Genomic DNA, 24,917 nt, shown 5'->3' with positions numbered 1-24,917 from the left:
TAGAAAAATTTGGATACATGATTACTATCATTATCATCATCTAGAATTGCCACATGCAAAGCACTTGCACACTTGCTAGTGTATATTATATATATATGGAAAGAGAGAGAGAGGGAGAGAGAGAGAGAGGGAGAGAGAGAGAGAATCTTACTAGAAATTGGTAATGGGTGGTAACAGAGATTGGTGGTGGCAAAAGTCACAAGTTTGAATACCAACGAAACAGAATTACAGAACATAATCTAATGCCCTAAAGGAATGAGACTCAAAATTTTGTATGCAGCACGATAATTTTTTGTACCATGGGCTTGCCTCATTTTTCTTTTCCCTATGGCCCATTTCTCATTCTAAAATAATAAAAAGAAACAGAAGGTTGCTATGAGGACAATATATATCTTTACAGAAATTTATATCAAGGAATGAAATTTTATTGCTTTTCTATTGTCTTCCAAAATGGGTAGCTGAATATGAAGTGAAATAATAAAGAGACCAAACACTAGGGAAAATTTAGAGTAAATATAAAAGTTAACCGGTCTTTCAATCTTTCTTCAGAATGGAACAGCCCTTGGTCATCATTCCTAGACAAAGCATCCAGTCACCCAGTCAGAAGTACCCAATGGCGCTTCTTGGATGCAAATAGACTTTTTGAAGTGCAAAAATATTCCATCTTCTCATGTCACTAGCTCGGTTCAGGAGGCACTAATTTTAAGCTGCGCATCCATTCACAGAAGCTTGGATCATCAAAGTGAATAAAACTACTTTTGAGTTTGGCTCTCTGGTCTGATGTTAAAGATCGAAGCTGGGGGAACCTTGCCTCCTGCATTTAATCAACAATGTTCACATTAAATACTGCAGGCTATTTCTTATTCAGTCAAAACATTTTCTTCTTGGTCGGTCAATGTCTCTGGAAATATAAGTCTATTCAGAACATTTTTTCTTGGTTGATCAATATCTCTGGAAAGACAAGTTTATGATGGCCTCAGCCACTTTGAGATTGAAAAGCATACTTTTGACTAATTAACACATGAGTAGAACAAGTTCACAAGGATCAAACCCTCAAAAATAGAACAGAACAACTATACCTGCTCATAAGGTGGATCTTTGTGTGCTGGTATTAACCGAGAAACGAAGTATCGAGCCTGAGAACTGCCCTCCTGTAGCAAATCCAAATAAAGATATTTGTCTGTTTTAAATGAAAGAGAAAAAGAATACCAATGCATCAAATTATTGAATGGATGAAACGGGAAAGAATGAGATCATGAAGAAAACAAACCTTGAATGCAAGGATTCGAGGAGCTGGAAACCGAAATTCAGTGAGCTCCTCCACCAATGTTCTGCAAGCTGCTAAAGCTGCTGCACTTCTCCCTTCCTGAGCTGCTAGCTCTGCACCCTGAATGCCTAGGTTTTTTAAATGGCCAATATCCACAAGCATCTTTTATGTTCAAAAGATATTTCTTACATTATAAAAAAAGAACCAATCTTATAATATTATGTCTTTCAAATACATGCTTCCATGAAATATTTCCAGGAAGCACTTTGATATTTTCGGAGCAAAATCGTAATCATCACCTCAGAGTCTAATTGGATAACTGTTTTTTGAAAAGTTTATGGTCCTCTTCATTGTCTTACTTTTATTTTAATATCTTGGAAAGGTCCACACATCTATTGACTTTATTCTACTCTCTGTGTGTAACTGCTTTGGTAGGCTGAGCATTAGTTAGGACTGTAACAAGTCGGATGACTCAGATGCAGGTAGGATATACTAAGATCCGAATATTCAGATTCAAAGTCTGATTCAAATAGGATTCTGACCATATTCAAACACTATACATCATTAACAAAGTAAACTAAAAATGACCTAAATATTATATAATATAAATAAATGAACTGGAAATGATGTTATTATTATATACCATTAATCAAATAAGTAAATATTGGCCTAAACATTATACCACATCCCATCTTTATAAAGGGGGCACACCCCTACTGAATAGACCAATAGTGATGTTTTGAAAAGACAGCCACCCTTCTGCACCTACTTTGATAAAAGTACTTGTCTTTTCACAAGGGATGTGCCCCATATATCAAATTTGGGATGTGCCCTAACCAGCACACATGTATACTTGTCACAATGGAATTTAACAAAGGATGGGATTTTTAAGTATGCTTTCCATATTGACATGGAGAACATTTATGCTTTTTTATTATTTTAGATTGAAATAATGATAAAAAAATAGACAACAATGTGCACATGATAAATCAGTGCTTACTTTTAGTCATTAGTATCAATGTTCTATACAACATAGTACAATACAAATTGATGATGCGCAATCCGGCCGGTCTTAGCTGTCAGCGATCTTGCCTCTGAACCGAGTAACAGAGAACCTGAAACAGAGGAGATGAGGAAGCTCCGGGGAGGACCCGGTGTAAAGGCTCCGAAGCTTAAGTTAGAATCCTTCAAAGGCAAGATAAACCAGATAGCGCAAAGTTTGCATACCTCCTCTTTGGGGGTGGAGAGCCTTTTATAACCACCTCGCGCACTCACTCCTAGACTCCTGTCAGGTCGGGAATGAGTATTTCCGTGCTTCTGCTAGTTCGGGCATCATCGCCTTTGCTGGGGGAGAACCGTCACTACTCCTTTTGTCGGAGCCGTCTCTGTAACTGGAGGCAGTGGTGATAGGTGACGGTGGCAGGTGGCTGTTGGAAATGCGGCCGTCAAGCGTCAGATCCCAAGTCAGTCAGGTGCGCCGCCCCTGGATACGGACTCCTTCGGTGTCAGGTACGGCGTGCTTCGTCCAGTTCAATGCTCCGGAAGCGAAGTGCCTGGAGCGGTGCATGAGGCAAAGTCTCGAGTTCGGATAAGGGGAGGCCCCGAACTGTCATAAGACGGGCCAGTTCGGGTCCCTGCTTTGTGTGACTCAGGGTCAAAAAGGGAGAGTTCGGTCTCCTCGCAGGGAGTCCGATCACTAAGTAGGGAGTTCGGGCACCTTGCAGAGAGTTCGACCACTAAGTAGGGAGCTCGGGCCTTTTGCTAGGGAGTTCGAACTCTAAGTAGGGAGCTCGGGCACTAAGTAGAGAGCTCGGGCCTCTTGCTAGGGAGTTCGAGCTCTAAGTAGGGAGCTCGGACCTCTTGCTAGGGAGTTCGAGCTCTAAGTAGGGAGTTTCGGGCACTAAGTAGGGAGCTCGGGCCTCTTGCTAGGGAGTTCGAGCTCTAAGTAGGGAGTCCGGGCCTACTGGTCCCTTCCCTTTGGCGTTTGTACCCTCGGTATGCTGTCTTGAGTGCCGAGCTGCTTGCCTTTTTTGCCACGTGCCGTGATTTGCGAGGTCGGGCCAAATCTTCCTTCATCAATTGCCCCCCACTCCTCGTGCTATGGTCTTGCCCTGGCGGGGAGTTCGCAAGGTGTCAAATAGATTTGTCCTGCACTTTGAATCTTGGTTCTGCTGACGCGAGGTGCGTTGTTAGGGTTTGCGGGAAGCGTGTTGGCCTGTCTAAATGCTGATAGATGTGGCGGTGCGCGCGTGTTGCTTCGAAATTTAAAAAAAAAGGGGCGCGCCACTTGGGGGCACGAAAGCGGGCGTTTTTTCAAATTTGAAAAAGACGTGCCGCTGTCGTTTTTTCTAAGACGTGCGCTGACGTTCCGTCAGTTTCGAAAAGATGCGCACCGTTGCTGTTAGTTTCAGAAAGACGTGCGCCAATCACGTCTCGGTCTCGGGCGACATGCGGTCAGGGCGACCGTAGGCCGTCGGATTGGCTTTGATCTGAGCCGTTGCCTTTTGGTCACTGTGAGCATAAATAGCGGGGGGGGGGGGGGGGGGGGGGGGGAAGACCCCGGTTTGTTGTCGCTTTTGTATTTCTCTTGAGCTCGCGTCAGAGTTTCAGCTCGCATCCAGTTCGCGCTCAAGGTCTTCCGTTCGTCCGAGCTCCTGTGGTCTACAGCTTTCGTCCGGGTGAGTACTTTCCTGGGTCTCGTCACTCCCAATGTCTAGCTCGGATGGCTCAGATAGTCATTTCAGCGGGTCTGATGCAGGTTCTACGAACCAAGTTGCATCCCTCGATAGCCTTAGCGAGCCAGAGGTAGAGCTCGAGGAAGAGTTCGAGCCTGTAGGCCGTGGCGCTTCAGGTAGTTTGGCGTCCACCTCTCGCTGGGGTCGGATGTTAGACAAGTTCGGCCCTTCGACCATGACGCCCGAGGGGCTCCAATCCCTCATTACTTACTATAACTTGCCCGAGGAGTATGCTTATTTCATACCTTCGGGTAGCTTTCCTTGGGAACACGGTCCTGATGAGATCGTAATATTCCGGGAGCAGCTCGCCGCGGGGCTGCGATTGCCTTTCCACCCCCTCTTCGTTGAAGTCTTGAACCACTTCGGCGTGACGGTCGGCCAGCTCCACCCGAACTCCATTCGAAACTTGGTGGGGACAATCTCCATTTTCTGTGACGAGAGCTTTCCGTTGGACTTGGAGATTTTTTCTTCAATCTTGATGCTCAAGAAGCAAGCGGGTCCTCTCCCCGGGTGCAGGCGGGCTTACTACCTGTCTCCTCACCCGGGTTTTAAGCTTTTACACGAGCTCCCCAACAAGGTCCCAGCATGGAAGCGGGACTATTTCGGGGTGCGAAGTGTGCTGGGGTGGCCTTTTCAGAACGGGTGGGGGATGGCCGCTCCCGACTCCGGGGTTACGCTTGACAAGGAGACGGCGAAGGGCCTTCGGAAATGGGCGCGGCTTGGGCTGAAGTGTGAACGGTATCTGACGGAGGCCAAGCTCATTGCGGCCGGCCTGAGCTCGGGTAGGTCCTTCACTTAGAGACTCTTATCTTGTTGTTTTTCTTGCTTTTTACTGATGGCGAACTTCTTTACGCAGGTGTGATGGATTCGCGAGGGACCCGAGGTGGGCACTTGTTTCAAGGTATGAAGAGGAGAAAGCGGGTTGCCAAAGCGAACTCGCGCCGAGGTGCCTCAGGATGCGGAGCCCGAGGTGTCGGGCTACCAGCCAGAAGATCCGCCCAGGGGGCCCGAGATGGTCCCTCCGATGCAGGAGCCGGCGGGGGGCCCGAGCTGGTCCCTCAGGCTCGGGGGCCCCGGGGGATTTCAGGAGCGTGTTGACGCCGACCCATGCTCTTCAAAAGAGTAAAGAGGCCATCTTCCCCGAGGAGGTCGCGGCATGGACTGATCTCCCTCTGCATCAAGTGGCCTGCCGTGCCGTTACCCATGCCATGGTGGTAAGTGTTCTCCTTTTTTAGCTCTTTGGCTTTTGTTTTGTTGGTTCTTTTGATCATTCGGTCTCTTTTGGCAGGTGAATTCTTCCATTCACGCCTTGGCTGCTCAGGTGGAGAGGAGCTCGAGGCAGGCGCGAGCTACCGAAGAGGCTCGTCGTGCGGCCGAGGAAGCCGCTCGTGCTGCTGAAGAGACTGCTCGTTTTTCCTGGATCAGGCAGGCGAGGTCTCAGAGAGATGCTAAGGCCATGGGAGTGGTGGTGAAGCACATGACGGACTTGAGGCTGGATCTGCAGCATCAGGTCGAGTATGTTCAGGAGGACATCAGGGAGAGGACGCAGATCTTTTCCCAAGGTATCGAAGATGCCAAGAAGAAGGCCGTCGAAGAGTACATCGCTTCACCGGGTTTTGATGATCTGATGGTGGATTCATATAGGAGGGGTTTTAAACTAAGCCGGTGGATGATCCGGAATACGTACCCCGAGCTCGATGTTAGCGCCATATCCACTTCGCGCATAACTCAAGAGATGGCTAATGTTGCTGACGCCGAGCCAAACTCCGAGGGCGAGGCGGGGCCTTCGGGTTTTGTCGAAGTGCCTTCTGACGATGATGAAATAGCTCCTGGCTTGTAAACACTTTTTTTTTTTTTGTACTGCTCTACCTTTTGGAATGGAAGGATTTGTTTAAGTGCTGAGCATATTTGCCGAACTGAGCATTCTCTCCCGAACTGAGCATATTTTCCGAACTTCATGTATTTGCCGAACTGACTATTCGTTCGGTCTGTTTTCTGCCTGAGTTAACCGCACTCGCGCGAACTGTTTTCTTTGCTTGCTTGTGCCGAGATTCCTTCGTTAGCTCGGCATCCTAGCCCGTAGGCTTTGGTGGTGATTTTACCCATTTCGCTTAGCGGTCTATAGGTAGTATCGCCTTAGGTTGACAATGTTCCATGCTCGGGGTACTTGTTTTCCCTCTAGGGTTTCGAGCTCGTATGCCCCCCCAAGTGCTTTCTTTACTCTGTAGGGTCCTTCTCAATTTGGTCCAAGTTTCCCTACGCCGGGTTCGGGCACCATGACCTTACGGAGAACCAGGTCCCCGACGCGGAAGTTCCTCTTCTTTACTCTGGCGTTATAGTACCGAGCTACCGGCCGGTCTTAACTGTCAGCGATCTTGCCTCTGAACCGAGTAACAGAGAACCTGAAACGGAGGAGATGAGGAAGCTCCGGGGAGGACCCGGTGTAAAGGCTCCAAAGCTTAAGTTAGAATCCTTCAAAGGCAAGATAAACCAGATAGCGCAAAGTTTGCATACCTCATCTTTGGGGGTGGAGAGCCCTTTATAACCACCTCGCGCACTCACTCCTAGACTCCTGTCAGGTCGGGAATGAGTATTTCCGTGCTTCTGCTAGTTCGGGCATCATCGCCTCTGCTGGGGCAGAACCGTCACTGCTCCTTTTGTCGGAGCCGTCTCTGTAACTGGAGGCAGTGGTGACAGGTGACGGTGGCAGGTGGCCGTTGGAAATGCGGCCGTCAAGCGTCAAATCCCAAGTCAGTCAGGTGCGCCGCCCCTGGATACAGACTCCTTCGGTGTCAGGTACGGCGTGCTTCGTCCAGTTCAATGCTCCGGAAGCGAAGTGCCTGGAGCGGTGCGTGAGGCAAAGTCTAAGTTCGGATAAGGGGAGGCCCCGAACTGTCATAAGACGGGCCAGTTCGGGTCCCTGCTTTGTGTGACTCAAGGTCAAAAAGGGAGAGTTCGGTCTCCTCGCAGGGAGTCCGATCACTAAGTAGGGAGTTCGGGCACCTTGCAGAGAGTTCGACCACTAAGTAGGGAGCTCGGGCCTTTTGCTAGGGAGTTCGAACTCTAAGTAGGGAGCTCGGGCACTAAGTAGAGAGCTCGGGCCTCTTGCTAGGGAGTTCGAGCTCTAAGTAGGGAGCTCGGGCCTCTTGCTAGGGAGTCCGAACTCTAAGTAGGGAGTTTCGGGCACTAAGTAGGGAGCTCGGGCCTCTTGCTAGGGAGTTCGAGCTCTAAGTAGGGAGTCCGGGCCTGTTGGTCCCTTCCCTTTGGCGTTTGTACCCTCGGTATGCTGTCTTGAGTGCCGAGCTGCTTGCCTTTTTTGCCACGTGCCGTGATTTGCGAGGTTGGGCCAAATCTTCCTTCGTCACAAACAATTCTTGTATGGCAATGCATCCAAAAAAAAAAGAAAATAAGCAATAGAAAAGCATAAAATTGCATATAAATAAAAATATTTTTTTAGAAGTAAACGGACAACTAATTGGGTTTAACTTGTATTTATACCTTTAAATATCACTAATATTTTAATAGAAAAATGAAATGGAAATTGTGCATAAAGCAATAAGGGAATAAAGACTCTTTTCTGTTTGCAAAGAGGGAAGTGGCAGAAAAACATAATGTTAGAAAATTAAATATGAATAAAACAAAATCAAAGGGGCATAGCCTCTATTGAGGGAGAGCTAGACAGAGAAAGATATAGTAAAGAAAGAAAAACTTATCATGAAGCCATCCTCCCTTTCTCCTCCTCCTTCTTCTTCCTCTTATCCTCTCCCTTATATTATCAAAACCCTCACATGTCTCAACTTTTGACAGCAAATGTATAAACAACTTTATTGGATGTATCAATATCCATGCATGCTACTACATTATAGGTGATGACATAAGGTGAGAACCTCGTCATTTGGCATGATTAGGCAGGTGCCTTGTGAACTAGTTAGCTACTGTATTTGAACAATTTGAGGCATCCACACAAGGCAACCCCACCCCCTCAAAAAAATGCTTTATGCCTAGGCAGGGTCTTGACAATTAATGATAAATGGTTAATATTGTCAGATACGGTTTGGTTCAGATCTGATTTGTCTGTAATCTGATATCCGAGATACAGATTCAGTTTAACCAAGTTGGATTTTGTATTAGGACCTGAACTTCATTGGCAGCCCTAGTTATAATGTTGTATAACCTCTTTTGTGTGTGTGTGTGTGTGACTCTCTATGATGACAAATTTAGTAATGCATCTATATGGAACCTAAATATTCTCATGGATTAAGTGAACAACTTTAAGCACTTTGTAAAGGACAAGCCACGTGGAAGCCTCTATATAGAAGGACATAAGAACCCAAGTTACATTTTAATAGACTTCTCCATTCCCCTAATAAAAGCCACATGGAAGGGTCTTATATAGGATATAGGGTTTTCCCTTGAGGCCCTCTTTCCAATTCATCCCTTTGATATGGCCTAACAAAATAACATCCTGAAGCTTTTGTAGGAGGAAGACACATTCATCAACCCCCTACTAAGTGGTTTCTAGAAATCAGATTCCAAAAAAAAAGTGTCACCTTGCATTGTTCCTATAACATGCATATCAAGGAAAAAAATTGGGGAATTAGATCTTTCCTGCACTCAATAAGTATTTATCTCCCTTTCTATCTCTGATTTCTATGTCTAGTCTCCTTCATCCTCAAGTACCTTTACAGCAAAGTTTTTCTTTGAGTCCATCATGTCTAACAATGTTATCAGTGCTCTTACAGTTAACAGGATTTGGATCTTCACCACTCTAAGAGTATCCTTTTATTTTTTTATTTTTTAATCAACACCTGTGACCTCCAAAGAAAGAGGATTTTGTGTTTTTACATTTCTCCTCGTGTGTTATGTGCCTGCAAAATGGAGAATCTGCTACCAACTGAAACACTGGAGGACTGGGGGCTGGGACTTTGGTGGAAAATCAGACAAAAAATTTACTAAACAATTGTCATTTATATGGTCTTATAGGTAGTGTTAGAAGAGAGAAACAAAGAGATTTTTGAGAATAAATCATTCTCATGTGAAGCACTAAGAAGCTTTGTCCTCTTTCTTCTAAGCACTTGAATGCTAGCCTCTGAAAAAATCAAAGAGATTTCCTTTGACAATAAGAGATATTTCAGACCTCTCCCAGCTGGCAGGTTGCAAGAATCCACTCTCTCGCCTTTTTTGTTTTTTTTTTTTTTGAGAAAAGATAACTGGTTGTACTTAGAAAAGTGAAGGTACATGAGAAGATGGCAATTAGATCACCTGCTTAATGAAATTAGATAACACATTCTGTTGTTGTCAGATCAAATCAGATGGATTGCTAAGGAGCTAATTCCACAGTTGATGGGTTAGCCAAGACAGGGATTGAGAGGGCTATTTTGTATAGTTGATAAGTCCATGCCTAAATTATTTTTGTTGTGGGTAGAACTTTCCAAACTTATATTGTATATTCGTGTACATACTCTCGTGTACATTTTTTGCTATACAACCTATGCAAGTGATATAGTTGCCTTTCTCAAAAAAAAAATGTACTAAGATAAATAAAATGTTCCTTTTGATAAAGAATAAATAAATAAATTGATCCACCAATCTAAGTAGAAAACTTCTAGAACATGCATATCAGGTGTTTCATATGAATAAAAAGCTTTTTTTTTACTCTCATATTTTCACAAAGGGATGGTGTTTAACATATAAAAAAAAATAACTTTTTGAAAATGCCTTAGAAAAGGCATATCAATGAGTTCCAATATGATACAATCATATCGAATTTTGAACCTTGGATTGAACTGCAGTGCTAAAAGGGAACAAAAAGTCAACAGAATAAGATAAATCTAGTTAAATGATGAAGTTGAGACTTGAGAACCATACCAACCAAATGAAAACATCTGTCCCATGGTCAAGGACAACTGCTGCATCAGACTGCATGGCCAGGTCATATGCCGGTAGTTCCTCGAAAGTGCCTCCTTCCCGATGCATTAGACAACGAGGAGCCACCATACGAAGTGACAAATCAAATGATGCATTTAGAAACAAATTCCTCAAAACAGACCTCTCATCCTCATGACCAACAATACATCCTAAAAGTGGCCCCCTCCTAAGATGGAATAAATTCTCTGGCAATGAGGAAAGTTCCTTGGGGAACTGATAAAGTTTTGACTTTGGTAATTGGGATCCAAATTTCAAGGCAATGTCTTTAACTCTTTCATCTATCACCATTCTCATATCAATTGCATCAGAAGATGTTTTGGCTTGCAATAATGTCCTCTTTGCAACAATAACTGCTGCTACTTGATCTTGAACACTCTCCAGATAAGCTGAAACACTATCCACAGTTGACAATCTGACAGTAATCACTCTAGAAATATCAGCTTGATAAATGTTTGAATATCGAAACACAAACTGGAAGAAAACATAATCACTTTTGATGTCTGCTTTTGTTTCCATGGAGAGTGAAAAGCTCTGTGTTTCTTCAACACTTAACATTTGGATAGAGAAAGAAGTATCATTCTTGAAAGTTTCATGAGAGTCTGAAAATGCCTCTTCACCAGGCCCTATGACTTGAGTAATAAGAATATCATCAGAACAGCGTATCTCCAACAAACCATGGCAACCTCCTGCCCTGGTAGATGTTCTTTGCAAGTTTACACCAAAGGCCTCCCCAAAATCATCATGAAGAACTAGAACACCACCAGATGTTTTAGCAAGAGGTTGTAAAACAGGAACTCGTATTGGACATGTTCCTGCACACAGGATGTCAACCACTGTATCATGTCGATGAGCCTCACGACCTAGATTCTCCATCCACTTCAATGCTGTTTTCTCCATATAAGGATAGTTTGGATGATTGAATGAATGTGGTACTGACCCAGGGCCATAAGTATTAGGTCCACCAGCACATACAATGATTCTGGAATTACCTCCAGGCCTTTTCACCACTCCTCGAGATATATCAGCTGATGGCCCTTGAATTATTGCTAGAGCTATCTCAACCGCTGTACCCAGACACCTGTCTCTCAATGTTTCAGGCAAATTCAGTTTGTATGGTCTCAGAGATGAGAAGATGGTGTGTGCAACGGGCAATGAAGCATGAATAGGTGTCAAGTATACACCAGTTCCATAAATCAATGCTTTCAATGACTCCTGACTCGGCGATTTGTCACCAGGAAGAACATCAGCTGACGCTGTTGATCCCTCTGAGAAGTCATATACTGACACTGTCCGACCATAAGATATGATTCCAATTCTTGTGGTTGGTGGAAGGGAATCCACAAAAGCATGTAAAGAGCTCTGTAAATGCTGAAGGTGTGCTTCATCTAAACACTCATCTATGACAAGAAAAAATGGTGCTGACATCCTGGAGTCAGATACAGGAATAAACCCAGGTCTTTTACTCCCAGTTTGAACATAATCAACCAATGGAGATGAGAGTTCTGGCCAATTACAAAGGTCTTCCCTGCTTGGAGCCACATATTGCCCTTCGCTTCCATTAAGTTTCCTACAAATTATACACTGCCACTGCCCCAAGCCTAGTAAAATATTGCAATAAAGATTTGCATAAGCTCCACAATTTTGGCAGCGATGAGGATCCCGTTGTATTATTTGTGGGCCCGGTGAGATCTCTCTCCCAGAAGAAACTAACACCCCAAATCCCAAGCTTGGGACATTCGCCTGTTTTTTATGTTTCAAAACCTATAAAATAAAATTGACAATGTGTAATTAAGAATGACAGAAAAACTGCTAAGCCCACAAAACATGAATGGAACCATTGGCATACTAAGCTCTTTACGACCAAATAAAATGATATGGAGAGAAAATTATTCAAAAACTTAAGCATACAGTGGTACAGATCTTTATAAACAGAGTGAAAGCATAATCAGAGATTGGTACCTTGTGAGCAGAGAATAGAACATATGGTGATTCCCCAGCTAGCATGGAAAGCTTCGTGCCATCAGAAACTTCTGGCTGCAATTCAACTGACCCATTTGAATAATGGGAAGGAGAAGATGTGGGCAAGGATGAACCTGAAGAAAATGGGACCAGCTGAGGTGATGAGGAAGAGGTCCAGAAAGGCACAGATACAGGCTGGGGTAGTGATGAGAACAAAGGGGGGCCAGGAGGAGTGCTAAACTGAGGAACAGGACTTGCAGCTTTAATTCCATTGGCTGGAGTTGGTATACTAGGGGTATAGCTTGATGAAGAAGGGAGTTGATCTTGTTGTGACAATTGCGGTGAAATCCTGGATACAACAGGAGAGGAGAAGGGAGGGGGTGTCAATCTTTTCTCGGGGCGAGGTGTTGGCATGTTTGGGTGTGGGGGAGAAACGGTAACAGTGTAACCAGGAGGAGGTGGTGGTGGAGTAGCCATTGATGTTCAGATTTATCCCAATAAATCAATGTAACGCTCTAGAATCTTGAACTGCAACCCAATTTTTGAAGGAAGCTAAAAACACTTCAAGGGAGACAAACCCAATTCAGATAAGCGGATACAGATGAGATCTTTGAGCTTGAAGGAAAGTGAGGTGTTCGATGCGATTGTCAAATGTCAATGAACTGCTCAGTAAAATAAACAAAACAAAGAATTTCAACAATTCACCATCTAAACCTGGAACCTGAAGTTTCAATAAATTTATATAAACAGATTTATAAGCTCTAAACCATTGCAAGTATATAATATCATCAATTAGAATCCAACCTAAAACCATACCAAATAAAATCCTAAATCCAACGACGCAACCAGGAAAAAAGAACAGGTCTTGATTGAAACCCAGCTCAAAATTGTCCGAGTACAGCTACAGACATCGATGAAGAACACTGAAAGATTTGAAATTTCACCTCCCAGATCAACTTCCAGTACAAGAACAAATGGGCCTTGACCAAACCAACTCAGAACAAAAGAATATAGATGGGACGTATGAATCTGCACTCTCAAGAGATCCCTGTTCCAGGTAAAAAAGTGTATCACGATAGAAACCCAAATAAGAAAAGAAAAGAAAAGGATTGGCCGTGACGGTTGAAACATTCTCAGGAAAAATTATCTAAATTTGCAGCGTGATCTGAGCTTATTCTGATAAAAAAGGTATCAAATTGAACAGAGTGAAAGGCAGAATTCGATTAAGAGCATTACCTGTTGAGAGTAAAAAGAGCAAGATTCAATCGAAGGAGCCAAGCGTCGACAATATAAGTCACATATAAAAGTTGAATTGACCTTTCCTTTCTTTTTGTCTTTCGAAGCTCCCCTCCACCCCTTCCCTCCTGGTGTTCCTGTTAGAAGGGACCAAGACCAAGGCATTGGCTCGAAAACGGAAGCTGTTAATCAGTGTGCCTTGTGCGGGGGAAGACTTTCTTCTTACCATTAGTGACGCGCGCGTTGACAGTGCATTGTGTCCAACTGCCAAACTAAGGCCTTCGGTTTCATTTGTTTTTTGGGTAAATTACAAAGACTCCCCTGTATTATGGGGTCTGTGAGTGACAAATACCTGTTATACTTTCACCGTGAGATAGACCCCCTTCCGTTAATCGTCCAAAAAGATTATAATTCTGTCGTTGCAACAAACTTTAATCTCCATACTGCCCTTGTGATAATTATTTGGATAATTTTAACCCTCTTTCCATTTTTATACGTTGCCTTAACCTTTCTTTATTTCTCCCTCACGATCAAGTTTCAGTGGCAAAAGCTCCCCCCTGACACGAAGTGCGAGTTGCGACTTGCGAGCAAGCGGCCTCAACGTCTTCTTTCTTCTCTCACTCGCGCTTTCCGATCTCAGCTCAGGATGAATTCTCATGTGAAACTTTGCCATCGTGGTGAAGATAATGGGACGAACAAGGTCAAGGGGGCAGGTGACTCAAGTTAGAATCGAGTTTATGGAAGACCAGAACAGGCTTTATCATGAGGAATGTAAGGGGCCTGTTAGGGAGGGTGATATCCTTACCTTGCTCGAATCCTAATGGGAAGCTAGGAGGTTGCACTGCCTCTGAAAGATTTTTTTTAGGTCTATCTCCATTTCAAAGCAAATTTTGAATTTACATTAGTGCATTTCTTGTTCTCATTCGAAATTGGCTTGGAGTCTGCTGGATTATTTATTTGGTTGAGCAAGAATTCATTTAGAGCCAAAAAAAAAAGCTTCATAGTGAAGCTAGCTACAACAGTGATCACCTGGGCAAGGGCCAGGTGAAGCTAGCTATAATTACCATAATATGGATACTAAGCCATGGTTATCTCTTGCCATTTCGAGACTTGTGGGAAACAAGTGTTTATAAACTATTCTTCTTCGGATACAATAGATGATTCACAAACCAGCAGCTAGGGCTGTTTATGGGTCAGTTTACTATTTTTTTTTCGATCGATTCGACCTGGTCGGGTTATCTTAAGATTAAATCGAAACCGACCCTCTATTAAGTAAAATTGACCTAGTCGGTTTAGGTCAGTTTGGATTGTTTTGGTTTAGATACATATATATTTCTGAAATATATATTTCAGCTTTAAATATATATATATATATATATATACATATTATATATAATATTTCAGAATATATTTTCTGAAAATATATTTAAAACTGAAATATACATTTCAGAAATAAATATATATATATAACCAAAAATATATATATTTAAAACTGAAATATACATATTATAGATAATATTTCAATGAGAATCTGAAAATACATGTAAAACTGAAATATATATTTCAGAAATATACATATTATATATAATATTTCAGTGATAATATATTTATAGATAACTCGGTTCGGTTTTGGCTTTCATGTGTAAAAACTGAAACCAAACCGAATTATCGGTTTACCCATCTTTCCAACCCGAAACCGACTGGTGGTGAAGAAAAACTGACTAGATCAGATTGGGTCAAGCCGATTTGATCGATTTGAATTTATTTATAAACAGCCCTACCAGCAGCAACAAGGGCTAAGGTGACAATTGACAAATGTTTGTGAATCATTGGGAAACAAATCGCAAGGATGGTTAAACTCCAAGCCTAGGTATACACTCCAATGGCTCTAAGATTTGGGTAGGTCCTAGTAAGACCTAATTGTTTCGGTTGATGCCCAAATTGCAGGAAAAAAGAAATTGATTGATCATTCTGAATGGTGATCTTTCTCTGTGAATTTTGAAAACCCGATCGTATGTTTGAAAAAGAAAAATACATGGACTTCCAACAACTGTCTACAAGAAATTACATGAATCAACAACCTGACCCTATGTGCTCGGTCCAATTGACCCATAAGTTACTCACCATTCCATCATTCCAGCCCAATGAATATCAATGGCTACAACTTCATTCAAATTCGATGACCCTTGTCTAAATTTTGATGAATTATATAGGATGCTTCCTGCACCATTAGAGAAAAACTAATGTTAGGGAATGATTATGTACATATAACTTACAATATAAATCCAACAAACATGATGCACTGACAATTTAGTACATCGCACCTAAGATACTAAACTATAAAACAAATCAGAATATTATTTACTGACACACTAAACCTGATTATGAAAGGAACTGAATGATAAACGGTTTGAACAACTTTCCTATTTAAGAAACTTCAAAAGATCAACCATATAACTGTTTTTGTATTACTTTGTTCATCAGTAAATTGATCAGTTGATTATCAAACCACTATCACTGTTTGCTTGGGTTTTAGATGGTGCAACAATGTATAATTTCAATGAATTAGATACTGTTAAATACCTCAATCTGGACCTCTCATGACTCAACTAATGCCCATGTCCATAACAGGTCTACTGCTATACATTGGGCTTGAGTGTTGAGATTTGATACCAAGGACTTTTACACTGATTGTAAAGCTATGCTTAAGACAGTCAACATTCAATTAATGTTGGACTCGGTTCATGTTTATGGTCTTTATAGGTTGGCCTGGCACAGTAATCAAATGTATAGACTATTTGAATGAACCATACTACTGAACATAGAATAATGGAATATTGGTTTTGTATCTCAATTTCATATGCACCTAAGACATTAAACAATAATCAAATCTAATTTTTAAGACAATAATTCATTTCAATTTAGACGGTTCCTACCACTTGATATTCAACGTGAAATGTGTTCTTCTTTTCATTTCAATTTGGATGAAAGATTCACTACCATGGATGGGAATGATGTATCCGTTGACCATGTGATTAGGGGTGTCAATTGGATTGGATTTAGTCCATTCTGATCCAGTCCAATGTGAATCCATTATAAATGGACCAGGTCCAATCCAATGAATATTTTGGACTAATTTGGACCAGTCCAATTCAATGTCTGGACCATCCAATATGTTCAAATTCATTCTGATTTACATTGATTTCAACCCAAACCCGGTCCATTGATACATATATTCTTATCGTATATCAATGGACCAGATATTGGCTTAATCCAACCCAACCCAATATAAATTTGTTATGGATGGACCAGGTCCAAATCTAATAAATATTTTGGACCGGATTGGTCCAATCCAATATGTCTTGTTGGTCCGTCCAAATTGATTTTAGACTGGACAGGGTCCAATCCAAAACCGGTCCATTGACACCCTTACATGTGATTGCAGAACTGATTGAGATGGGATTTGACTTTTGTATAGTTACAGAAGCTATAGAAGCAGTTGGCCCATCACTAAACAATGCTATTGAGTTCCTCTTGAATGATTCTTGCAGAAAGAAAGCATGTGATTCATCTGGTTCAAAAAGTTCTACTAGTAATGCACAAAGTTCAGGTGAAAGGGTTATTCAAATCTTCAAAATCTCCGGCCCGGATGAAACAGTCTAGTATCATTGAGCATCTCCAATCATCAGGTAGAACCAAAAGAAGCAAGATTCACGATGCATCCAATACATCCCATTCTAGTTCAAATCATGGAGCATCTTCCTAATATGGATCAAAATGTTAAATCACTATCTCCTCAATCATCCCTACATCTAGATTATAGTACACAAGGCCAAGTTTTAGGACTAGATTGGGAGCAGAAAGTCAATTACATATTAAACAAGCATTTTGGCTTATCATCATTTAAGAGTTTCCAAAAGGAAGCCATAAAGGCTTGGTTAGCTCATCAATATTTGTCTTGTTCTTGCTACAGCAGAATCTCATCAAATGTTTTCCTTACATATTTAGTTACAATTATTATCAGTAATCAATAAAGCTGATTTAACTCTTGTTTTAACAACTTTTATCCTCTTCATCCACCTGCCTTCAGACCTGGCTCTATTTGTGAAGGGCCTCTGTTTTCACTCTTCTTAGAACCAATGTATCATATATTGACATATCCACCTACTGAAAAGAGATTTTCTTTTCTGGCAATGGCGACACAGCTTTTCTTCCCTAGCAACAATGTGATATTTCACTCCCTTTCTTTTACGTTCGGTGATATTGGTGCGAACTCTAGCAGAGATCGGACTCAGAGGAGTTGAGATAGATTACATGAGGGTTCTTGACTGGGTTTCAAGCAGGGCTTAGGTCAAAAGTGAAAATCTATTCGAGAACAGTGAATAAGGGTTGGGGTGTCTATTTTCATCATTTTGAAAATATTAATTCAATTGTGCGAAGGATATTCTTGTCAAATGACCCCTTCTGTTAGTTGAGTTAACGGGGAAGGGGTCTTTGTCTCACAGCTTAGGGGGGGGGGATTTTTGGGAAAATTCTCCATTACTACCCTGTACTTTGGACCTAATGCCACTTTGGTCTCAAACTTTAAAATGCGACAATTCAATACCCAAACTTTCAAAATGTGTCAATTTAATACCTACCGTTAACCAATTGTTAATCAGTCGTTAAGTGGGCATTTGAAAAGGCATAGATGCCCTTCAAGTGTCATCTAATTTTCTCTATTAACCATCCAAACGTTGACAAAAAATGAATAGTCTCAAATCCATTTCTCTTCTATTAAAGAAAGTTGGGGTCACGTCTCAATGGGCATTTTGGTGATCCCAACTTTTTTGAATAGAAGAGAAAAGGATTTGGGACTATTCATTTTTTGTCAACGTTTGGATGATTGATAAAGGAAATCAGATGACTCTCGAAGGGCATTCGTGTCTTTTCAAATGCCCACTTAACGGTTGGTTAATAGATGGTTAACAGTAGGTGCTAAATTGACACGTTTTGAAAGTTCAAATATTGAATTATCGCGTTTTAAAGTTCGGGGACCAAAGTGGCACTAGGCCCAAAGTACAAGGTACTAATAGAGAATTTTCCCTTTATTTTTTTACTCCTATTGTCTAAAAATTGCTTTAAATTATACTTAAGTTTTCTAACGATTGACAATCGTTGATTACCATTAACACAAAGACTAAAAAGGCTATTTCACCCTTCAATCTTCTTTAAATTTTCAAAATGGAAACAACCACATCTCAATTTATGCCTTTCCAAAATAGAAGGGAGAAAGACAAAGCTCTTAGTACATAGAACCAATTTGACTAGGAATGCAAAACTCCAACAGTTTCCACCACCAAGTTTGGTCCAAGAATATAATTCATCTTATCAGAACTTTGAAAAGTTATCATGGACTTTCACGTCCCCTCTTTGATCTTTGATGAAGATCATAAGCAAAAATCTATCATTTTTCAACAGATTCATCTCTTGCACTACGTTCCATATTTCCTCTACGGTTTGGGTGAGGGATATGATTTAATTTCATCAAAATTGTTGGAAACTATTGAAAATCAATCACGTCAGAGAGAGTTCTATCACCCATTCCAATGATGGTATTCCCTCGTACTGCATATTTACTTAGATACACAATGCAACTGAGGTTACCTTTTGTGGCATCAATAAGACGAATGGAAAATTTTATGTATCTTTTTTTTCGGCAAATGAACAACCTATGTATTTGATTTCAATGCTAGGTACTATGTATCATTGCCTAAGTTACATGCTGAATTGGTATCCCTTGTTGAGCTCTTAACCAAGCATGAGAAAGATGTAAATAAGGCAGGCTTGCTTTTGAGAATGTTGCTAGTAAATATTTGCATTTTGAGAATGTTGTAGATGCTTCTTTCTATCAGCAACAAATCTATCATTTTGTTTTTTTTTACGACACATCACTTAAATAGAGGAGTTACAACCATACCTATATCTTCGATGGAGTAGTAGCTGTAACTTCTCACAATGGTTAAACAGAGGAGTTGTCTCTCTTGTTGATTTCCCCTTGCTAGATGCCTCTTAGACTTTTAACTTTTTTGCAGATATTAAATTCCTTATCTATCACATTGAATAAACAAAGTATCCTGGCAGGATTGATTTTATAGTAGTTTCCTACAATTTTTATGATATTAAATCATATCCCTCATCCAAACCATATTTGAAAATGGATACAAGGCAAAAGTGCATTCAAACACAACTCTCCATGCTAATTATTAAAAAGGGATTCACCGTTGTCATAATAAGGGATTCATACATCTCCCCTATAACCACTAAACAACCGCAATTTGACTACAAAGAGCAAATGTATGGGCATTCTTAGCCTAGAGAGTAATGGGGTCTCTCTCTACTGTTGAAATAAGACTGAGCATTGTCAAATCCCCTATTTAAGGTTTTTTGTGATAGGAATAAAAATCTTGAAGAAAGCAGAGCATCATTCACAAAAGGGATTAATATTGGGTTTCAAAAAAATTCTATTCGTCACGTGATATCACATGTGAACAGATTGTGATGGAACACTAATGGATTTTGTTAACAGGAGAGGAGGATTTAGTCAATTGTCAAAAAACTTAAGGATACTTTAAGACAATATGTAAACAATAGGGGTAGAGTAAGTTATTTCCTAAACATTATACATTATAGGTACTTTAAAAAAAAATCCATTTTTTTTTTCTGGATTTTCATCTATGATACCAAAAAAGCTTAAACTTGTAACCAATCAATGAGGGGTTTCAAAAATGTGACAAGTAGTAATATTTCTCAAAATTCATGGAGGATTTGGTCAAAGCTCTTCCATGTCATGTATATCCGGCAGTATACTAGATTTTTCCTTCATTTAAAACCAAATTGATTAATATAATTTAGATTAAATTGCAAATAGGTTTGGGGTAGTTTCACCTTGGCATGAACTTTCAATGTGTCACTTTGGTATTTTAGTTTCAATAAATATATTGGTAAAAGACTTGAACACACCCTAAATTTTCATTAATTGACTTAAATATACCCTAGGCTTTTCAAGAGGACTTAAACATACCTCCTTACTCTTTTACCTTTCAAATTTTAACAAAGTTATGTTGACACTTGTCAGGTGTTGTGTTGAAGAAAAACTTATTAGTCATCACCATTACCTTTACTCTAGAAACAATTGCTTTTTCCAAGGATTACTCTAACAACTTTGGGTTGTTTAAGCTGAAGAGAGCAGAAAGTCAATTCCTTCTCGCAAGAACTCGTGTGGTATATTTTAAAGATGAATTTGGAATCACCATGAGGGCAAAATAGGATTATATGTGACTTTTTTTTATGGAGGGTATGTTTAAGTCTTGTGGCGTCAGCCTATAAGGCATATCTAAGTCTATTTTAAAACATTAGGGTATGTTTAAGTATTTTACCCTAAATATATATTTAAGTCCAACTCCTTTAAACTAACATGATTGTAATCTAAGCATTCACTAAAATTTGTTGATTTTAAATGACTTTGTTAAGTTAAGATTAATGGTGAGTTAGATGATTTTTCAAAAAAAAAAAAAGGTTAAATCTCTTAAAGTATCTCTGTTGATCACGAAATTGCCAAACTGTATTCTTATAGTTTAGATATTGTCTTGCGATATATTTAAATTTTCTAACAATTGTCTAAAACCTCATTTGTCCTTAATTTTTTATCATACTTCGTTTACATATGACATCACGTAAGTGATAATTATTTTAAAATTCCTAAAATATCCTTATTATTCGGAAGTTTTGGTGACTGCCGTTACTTGCAACAATTAGTGCTCAGTCTCCGGGCATTCAGTATATATGAATAAGCCCTTCGTCAATGGTAGATCTTTGTTCACCGAAGACAATTAACAGATATGAAATGGAGGGAAGGAGACGTTGCTGCTCTTTCACACTGGTTCTTGAGTACAAAAATTTGTGTAGACCTCAGCTCTCAGCTTTGTGCAATGTACCCATCCTCTCCCACCGCCATAGCTTTGATTGAGAATTTGAGGTTCAGACCTTGGCTCTCAGGCACACTACCAGAACCATGCCATGCGTTCAGGGGTTGCAGGGGTGAAGAGAAGAAGAAGAGGAAGGGTTTTTTCAGGCAGGGGGATCCCTCCTCTCCGTCTCCCTCTTTTTTGTCACCGATTATGCCATGATGCCATGGGTTGTAGGGGTGAAGAGAAGAAGAAGAGGAAGGGTTTGTTGAAACCCTAGAATTCTCGTTTCACAAATTTTCCATCTTCTTAAACACATTGAAAACCAAAATCTATCTCTACATCCCTGATCTGATCTCCGATCTCCTTGAACCTCCCTTGCGTTTCTTAACAAAGCTTACTGAGAAAGAACTTTGAAACCAGATTTATCTCCGATCTTCGATCTCCTTGAACCTCCCTTGTGAGCCGTCATCTTGCTTTTCTATGTGCAACTCAGGTCTAAAATTTTCTTGATTAATTTGGCACATATTTTATATATGTATTTAGCTCGCTAAATGATTGTGTGGGTTGATTATGTTGATTGCAAGGAAGGGAAGAACTTTGAAATCATCGTACTGTGGGTAATATTCCTGCTCTCAGTTAATGGAATTTATCAATTCTAATAAACCCATATCTGGATTTCGAATGACTTCTGAAGGATTAGGATTTTTGTTTTCACTTTTGTTTCTACTTCTCGTTGTTAAGAAGCCACTTCTTGCTCTTTATCAATCGATTGCACTATTTGTTTCTGATGAGGGGTGATTTGGCATGACCTAGTAAGAAGGGAATACGTAGACGCAACCTGCTCTAAGGGTGACAATTTAGCCAAACGAACCAATTTCGCAACATTCGGAGCTCGGGTATCCAGTCACCTCGTCAATAAAAAACCACCTCGGCGTGGAGACACCTCGACACCCAATACAATTCGGGAATAAAGAATCGAAGCGCCAGCTCAGAGCTAATGAGCCGAAACGCTACATAACCGACTCCAAAGGCCTCCCCAACAAACCCCGAATTTCTCGAGATCACGATGAGGCTCGTCCTAGCTCCGCCTGAATCGGGGGTAAACGATAAACCTTATCAACATATTGCTCTCCTTCAAAAACGAAACAAACCTTATCTGCTCAACCTAGAGATCCCAAAGCTCTTTCGTAAGGCCCATGGCTACTCCATTATATAAGGACATGAAATTTTAAGGCAAAGGTACGTGTAATTATTTTACTCACTAGCATTCAAGCACTCAAGATTCAACTCGCATTTATAGTAAAAGTACTGACTTAAGCATCAGAGCGACCTTGCCGGGTCAGCTACCCTAGATTCTTTGATCTACTATTCTGCATATCGGTCCAGCTCGCCGCCCAACCAGAGTTCGGGGTGTCTTCCAGCTAGGAGTATTTAGATCACGCACCATCAATTGGTGTCGTCTGTGGGAACCGATCGAAAGGTCATCCCAACCTCAGTTGCAGTTTTATCTATCCCAATGGACTCTTCCAGCAACACTGGAAAAAGCATCAAAATGAACGTTACCAGGGGCAGGATCAACAATCAACCTTCCCCCAAGGCCCTATGGTATGCATTGGCCAGTTCACTATTCCTCTTACCGTGTTCGGAGTCCCGTCACTGTTCGTGCCGCAGGGTGCTACGCAAGTGAGCGTCCCGCTTCCCCCAGTGGGCATGACCTTCTTCGAGCCATCTGTGGTCCCTCCTAGGATCAGGCACTCCCAATTCCATGACCTCGTCTAGTGCATTCGGACAATACAAATCCAGATGCAGTAGGTCCAACAATTTCAGCAGTACTATCTGTACCAGCAGTATTAGCACCAGTTCCCACCACTATAGCAGCATTCGGTTCCACCTCGGCACACAGGACTGCGCTAGGGCCAAAACCCGACTTGACTTGGAACCAGCCAGAACGTCAACCGATCCCCTCATCGGGGTGAGGGGACCTCGCAAGTATCAATTCCTCCCAGGGGTCAAGTCTCGCCCTGTGGAAGGAGAAATGGTCAGCACATTCCTCCAGTCTCGCAAGGAAATTTTAGGAGCAAGTCCGGGGATAGTCAGCTCAACAGGACCAATCCACCTTGGCTCTCCCAGCAGGAAAATGATGGCTCACAAGGAGATAATAACCAGCTTGGAGTTCGAGGAGCGAACTCAAGGCAGGACCCTCCCGTCCCTCGTGATAGCCAATACAAACCTCACAACTAGGAGAACCTAGCGAGAAGGAACCAAAGTCCACCCTGCGATAATGCCGAAGTACTAGACTAGATTGAAGTCAGCAGCACCAACGCCGAGCCGGTGAAGAAGCAACAACGACAACGTCACAAGACACACCGCCCCTCGGCCAGGAACAGCCCGCTGGCGAAGCCAGGCTAGCAAGCAGAGCAAGCCAAATAAAAGGAAGAAGTGAGCTCGGTGGCTACGAAGAGTGCGCCTCCACTACATTGCCGCTCATCCCCACTGTCTCCCAAGCTCTTGGCAACTCCGATGCCGAAAGATTTCAAGGTGCCCCCATTAGACAAATATGACGGGTCATTCGACCCCAATGACCATGTGGATTCTTTCCAGTCTCAGATGCACCTAGCTGGGGCTAATGAGTTCTGCATGTGTGTGGCCTTTTCTACTACGTTTAGGGGGGAGTCCGAACCTGGTATCAGAACCTCGTGCCGGACTCCATCAAAAGCTGGTCCCAACTTGCCAACCCGTTTACTACGCACTTCATTACATCCAATCATAGTAATGGTAGTTTCAGCCATCATCGGAAACTTGGTTAGTTCTCGACACCGTCATTGATTTGTTCAAATTTGTTCTTAGCACCACTGTCAATTCCTGACAATGTTGTAGCAATGGCACAACTCTTCAATCTCAAGGTAGAAAACAATGAACAATGTCTTTTTTCAAGGATAGTTTTGATATTTTAAAAGTTTTAAGTGGCACATGTCATTACATGATACAGAGAATTGGCGAACTATTAACGTCAAGGACTTATTAGACACATTCTGAAAGTTTGGGATACTACATAGACACGTTTCGAAGTTTGGGGACCGACTTGACACAACCTCTAAAGTTCAGGGTATTGATTATGAATTTTCCCATTTTTAAATTGTCACATCAACCAAAAAAAAAATCTTCAATTGCGGTTTTTGAAAATTAAAAGCAAGTTAGTTTTAGTAAAAAAAAAATACATGTTTTTAAAACCACCAAAATAATGCTTTCTAGTTTCTAAGACAAAAAAAAAATGTAGCATAAAAATTATATAACTTATGGAACATGATATTAAATAACCATATAAAAACATGCTCTCATCTATAAAAGAAAAAAAAGAATGAAAACATGTTATTTAAACCAAGAATTCAAGAAAATATATTTTTTATTTTTTAGAGACAAAAAAACATACATCACGAAAAACATGTTTTGTGTATTTATTTTAAGAACCAATTTATTTACAAACTACATAACTTCATTTAATTTTTGGAACCGGTAACAAGAAAAACGATTGAGAAAAAGAAAAATAATTAAGGAGAACACCCCTAAATTCTCTCAAAAGTCTCAACTGAAATCTTCGCTTCTATCTACCAAAAGAACACTAAAATTTGGTCTCAAATGTCTTGTTTAATACATGCAATGTCAGTTTTTTTGTGTAAATAAATACATGCTTATTTTGGATATACATTCATATTTAGAATGTGTAGAATGTAAAACCTTATATTTTGCATGCATTTGTAAAAGTTATCAACTAGAGGTTGTCAGCTTCAATATATATATATATATATTTGTTTTGTTGAAAAATGAAATTGAGTTTATTATTAT

The 24,917-nt window shown here is 40.9% G+C and overlaps 1 protein-coding gene across 3 annotated transcripts; it reads right to left on the bottom strand.

Annotated features, from left to right (window-relative positions):
• Positions 1-403: 403 nt before the first annotated feature.
• Positions 404-13,815, bottom strand: LOC104607172 (protein transport protein SEC23 A-like). Of its 3 annotated transcripts, none has more exons than XM_010272734.3 (7): positions 13,126-13,776; positions 12,706-12,937; positions 11,890-12,551; positions 9,871-11,691; positions 1,271-1,387; positions 1,080-1,151; positions 404-814 (listed from the first exon to the last, which is right to left on the bottom strand). In XM_010272734.3, exons 3-7 carry the CDS (start codon positions 12,364-12,366, stop codon positions 677-679), a joined length of 2,625 nt encoding a protein of 874 aa, XP_010271036.1. In that variant the 5' UTR covers positions 12,367-12,551; positions 12,706-12,937; positions 13,126-13,776; the 3' UTR covers positions 404-676. The 3 variants fall into 3 exon arrangements, with proteins under 3 accessions (XP_010271036.1, XP_088757542.1, XP_019054953.1); XM_088901416.1 differs by having other exon boundaries at positions 12,834-12,937; XM_019199408.2 differs by lacking the exons at positions 404-814; positions 1,080-1,151; positions 1,271-1,387 and adding an exon at positions 3,886-7,375 and having other exon boundaries at positions 13,126-13,815.
• Between the last annotated feature and the right edge of the window lie 11,102 nt (positions 13,816-24,917).

Source organism: Nelumbo nucifera, chromosome 3, assembly GCF_055504915.1.
Source record: "Nelumbo nucifera cultivar China Antique chromosome 3, China Antique-T2T, whole genome shotgun sequence".
In the NCBI taxonomy this organism is placed as follows: Eukaryota; Viridiplantae; Streptophyta; class Magnoliopsida; order Proteales; family Nelumbonaceae; genus Nelumbo; species Nelumbo nucifera.
Note: the sequence above shows the minus strand (reverse complement) of the source record. Positions and strands in the feature narration are given on the sequence as shown.

What these genes read in the sequence shown, in the direction of transcription:
- LOC104607172 (XM_010272734.3), bottom strand. Translation starts at nt 12,366, where the DNA reads ATGGCTACTCCACCACCACCTCCTCCTGGTTACACTGTTACCGTTTCT. An exon ending in TTCTATTCTCTGCTCACAAG is followed by an intron (nt 11,692 to 11,889) that starts GTACCAATCTCT and finishes TTTATTTTATAG; the next exon opens with GTTTTGAAACATAAAAAACA. An exon ending in CAGATGTTTTCATTTGGTTG is followed by an intron (nt 1,388 to 9,870) that starts GTATGGTTCTCA and finishes CTAGGCATTCAG; the next exon opens with GGTGCAGAGCTAGCAGCTCA.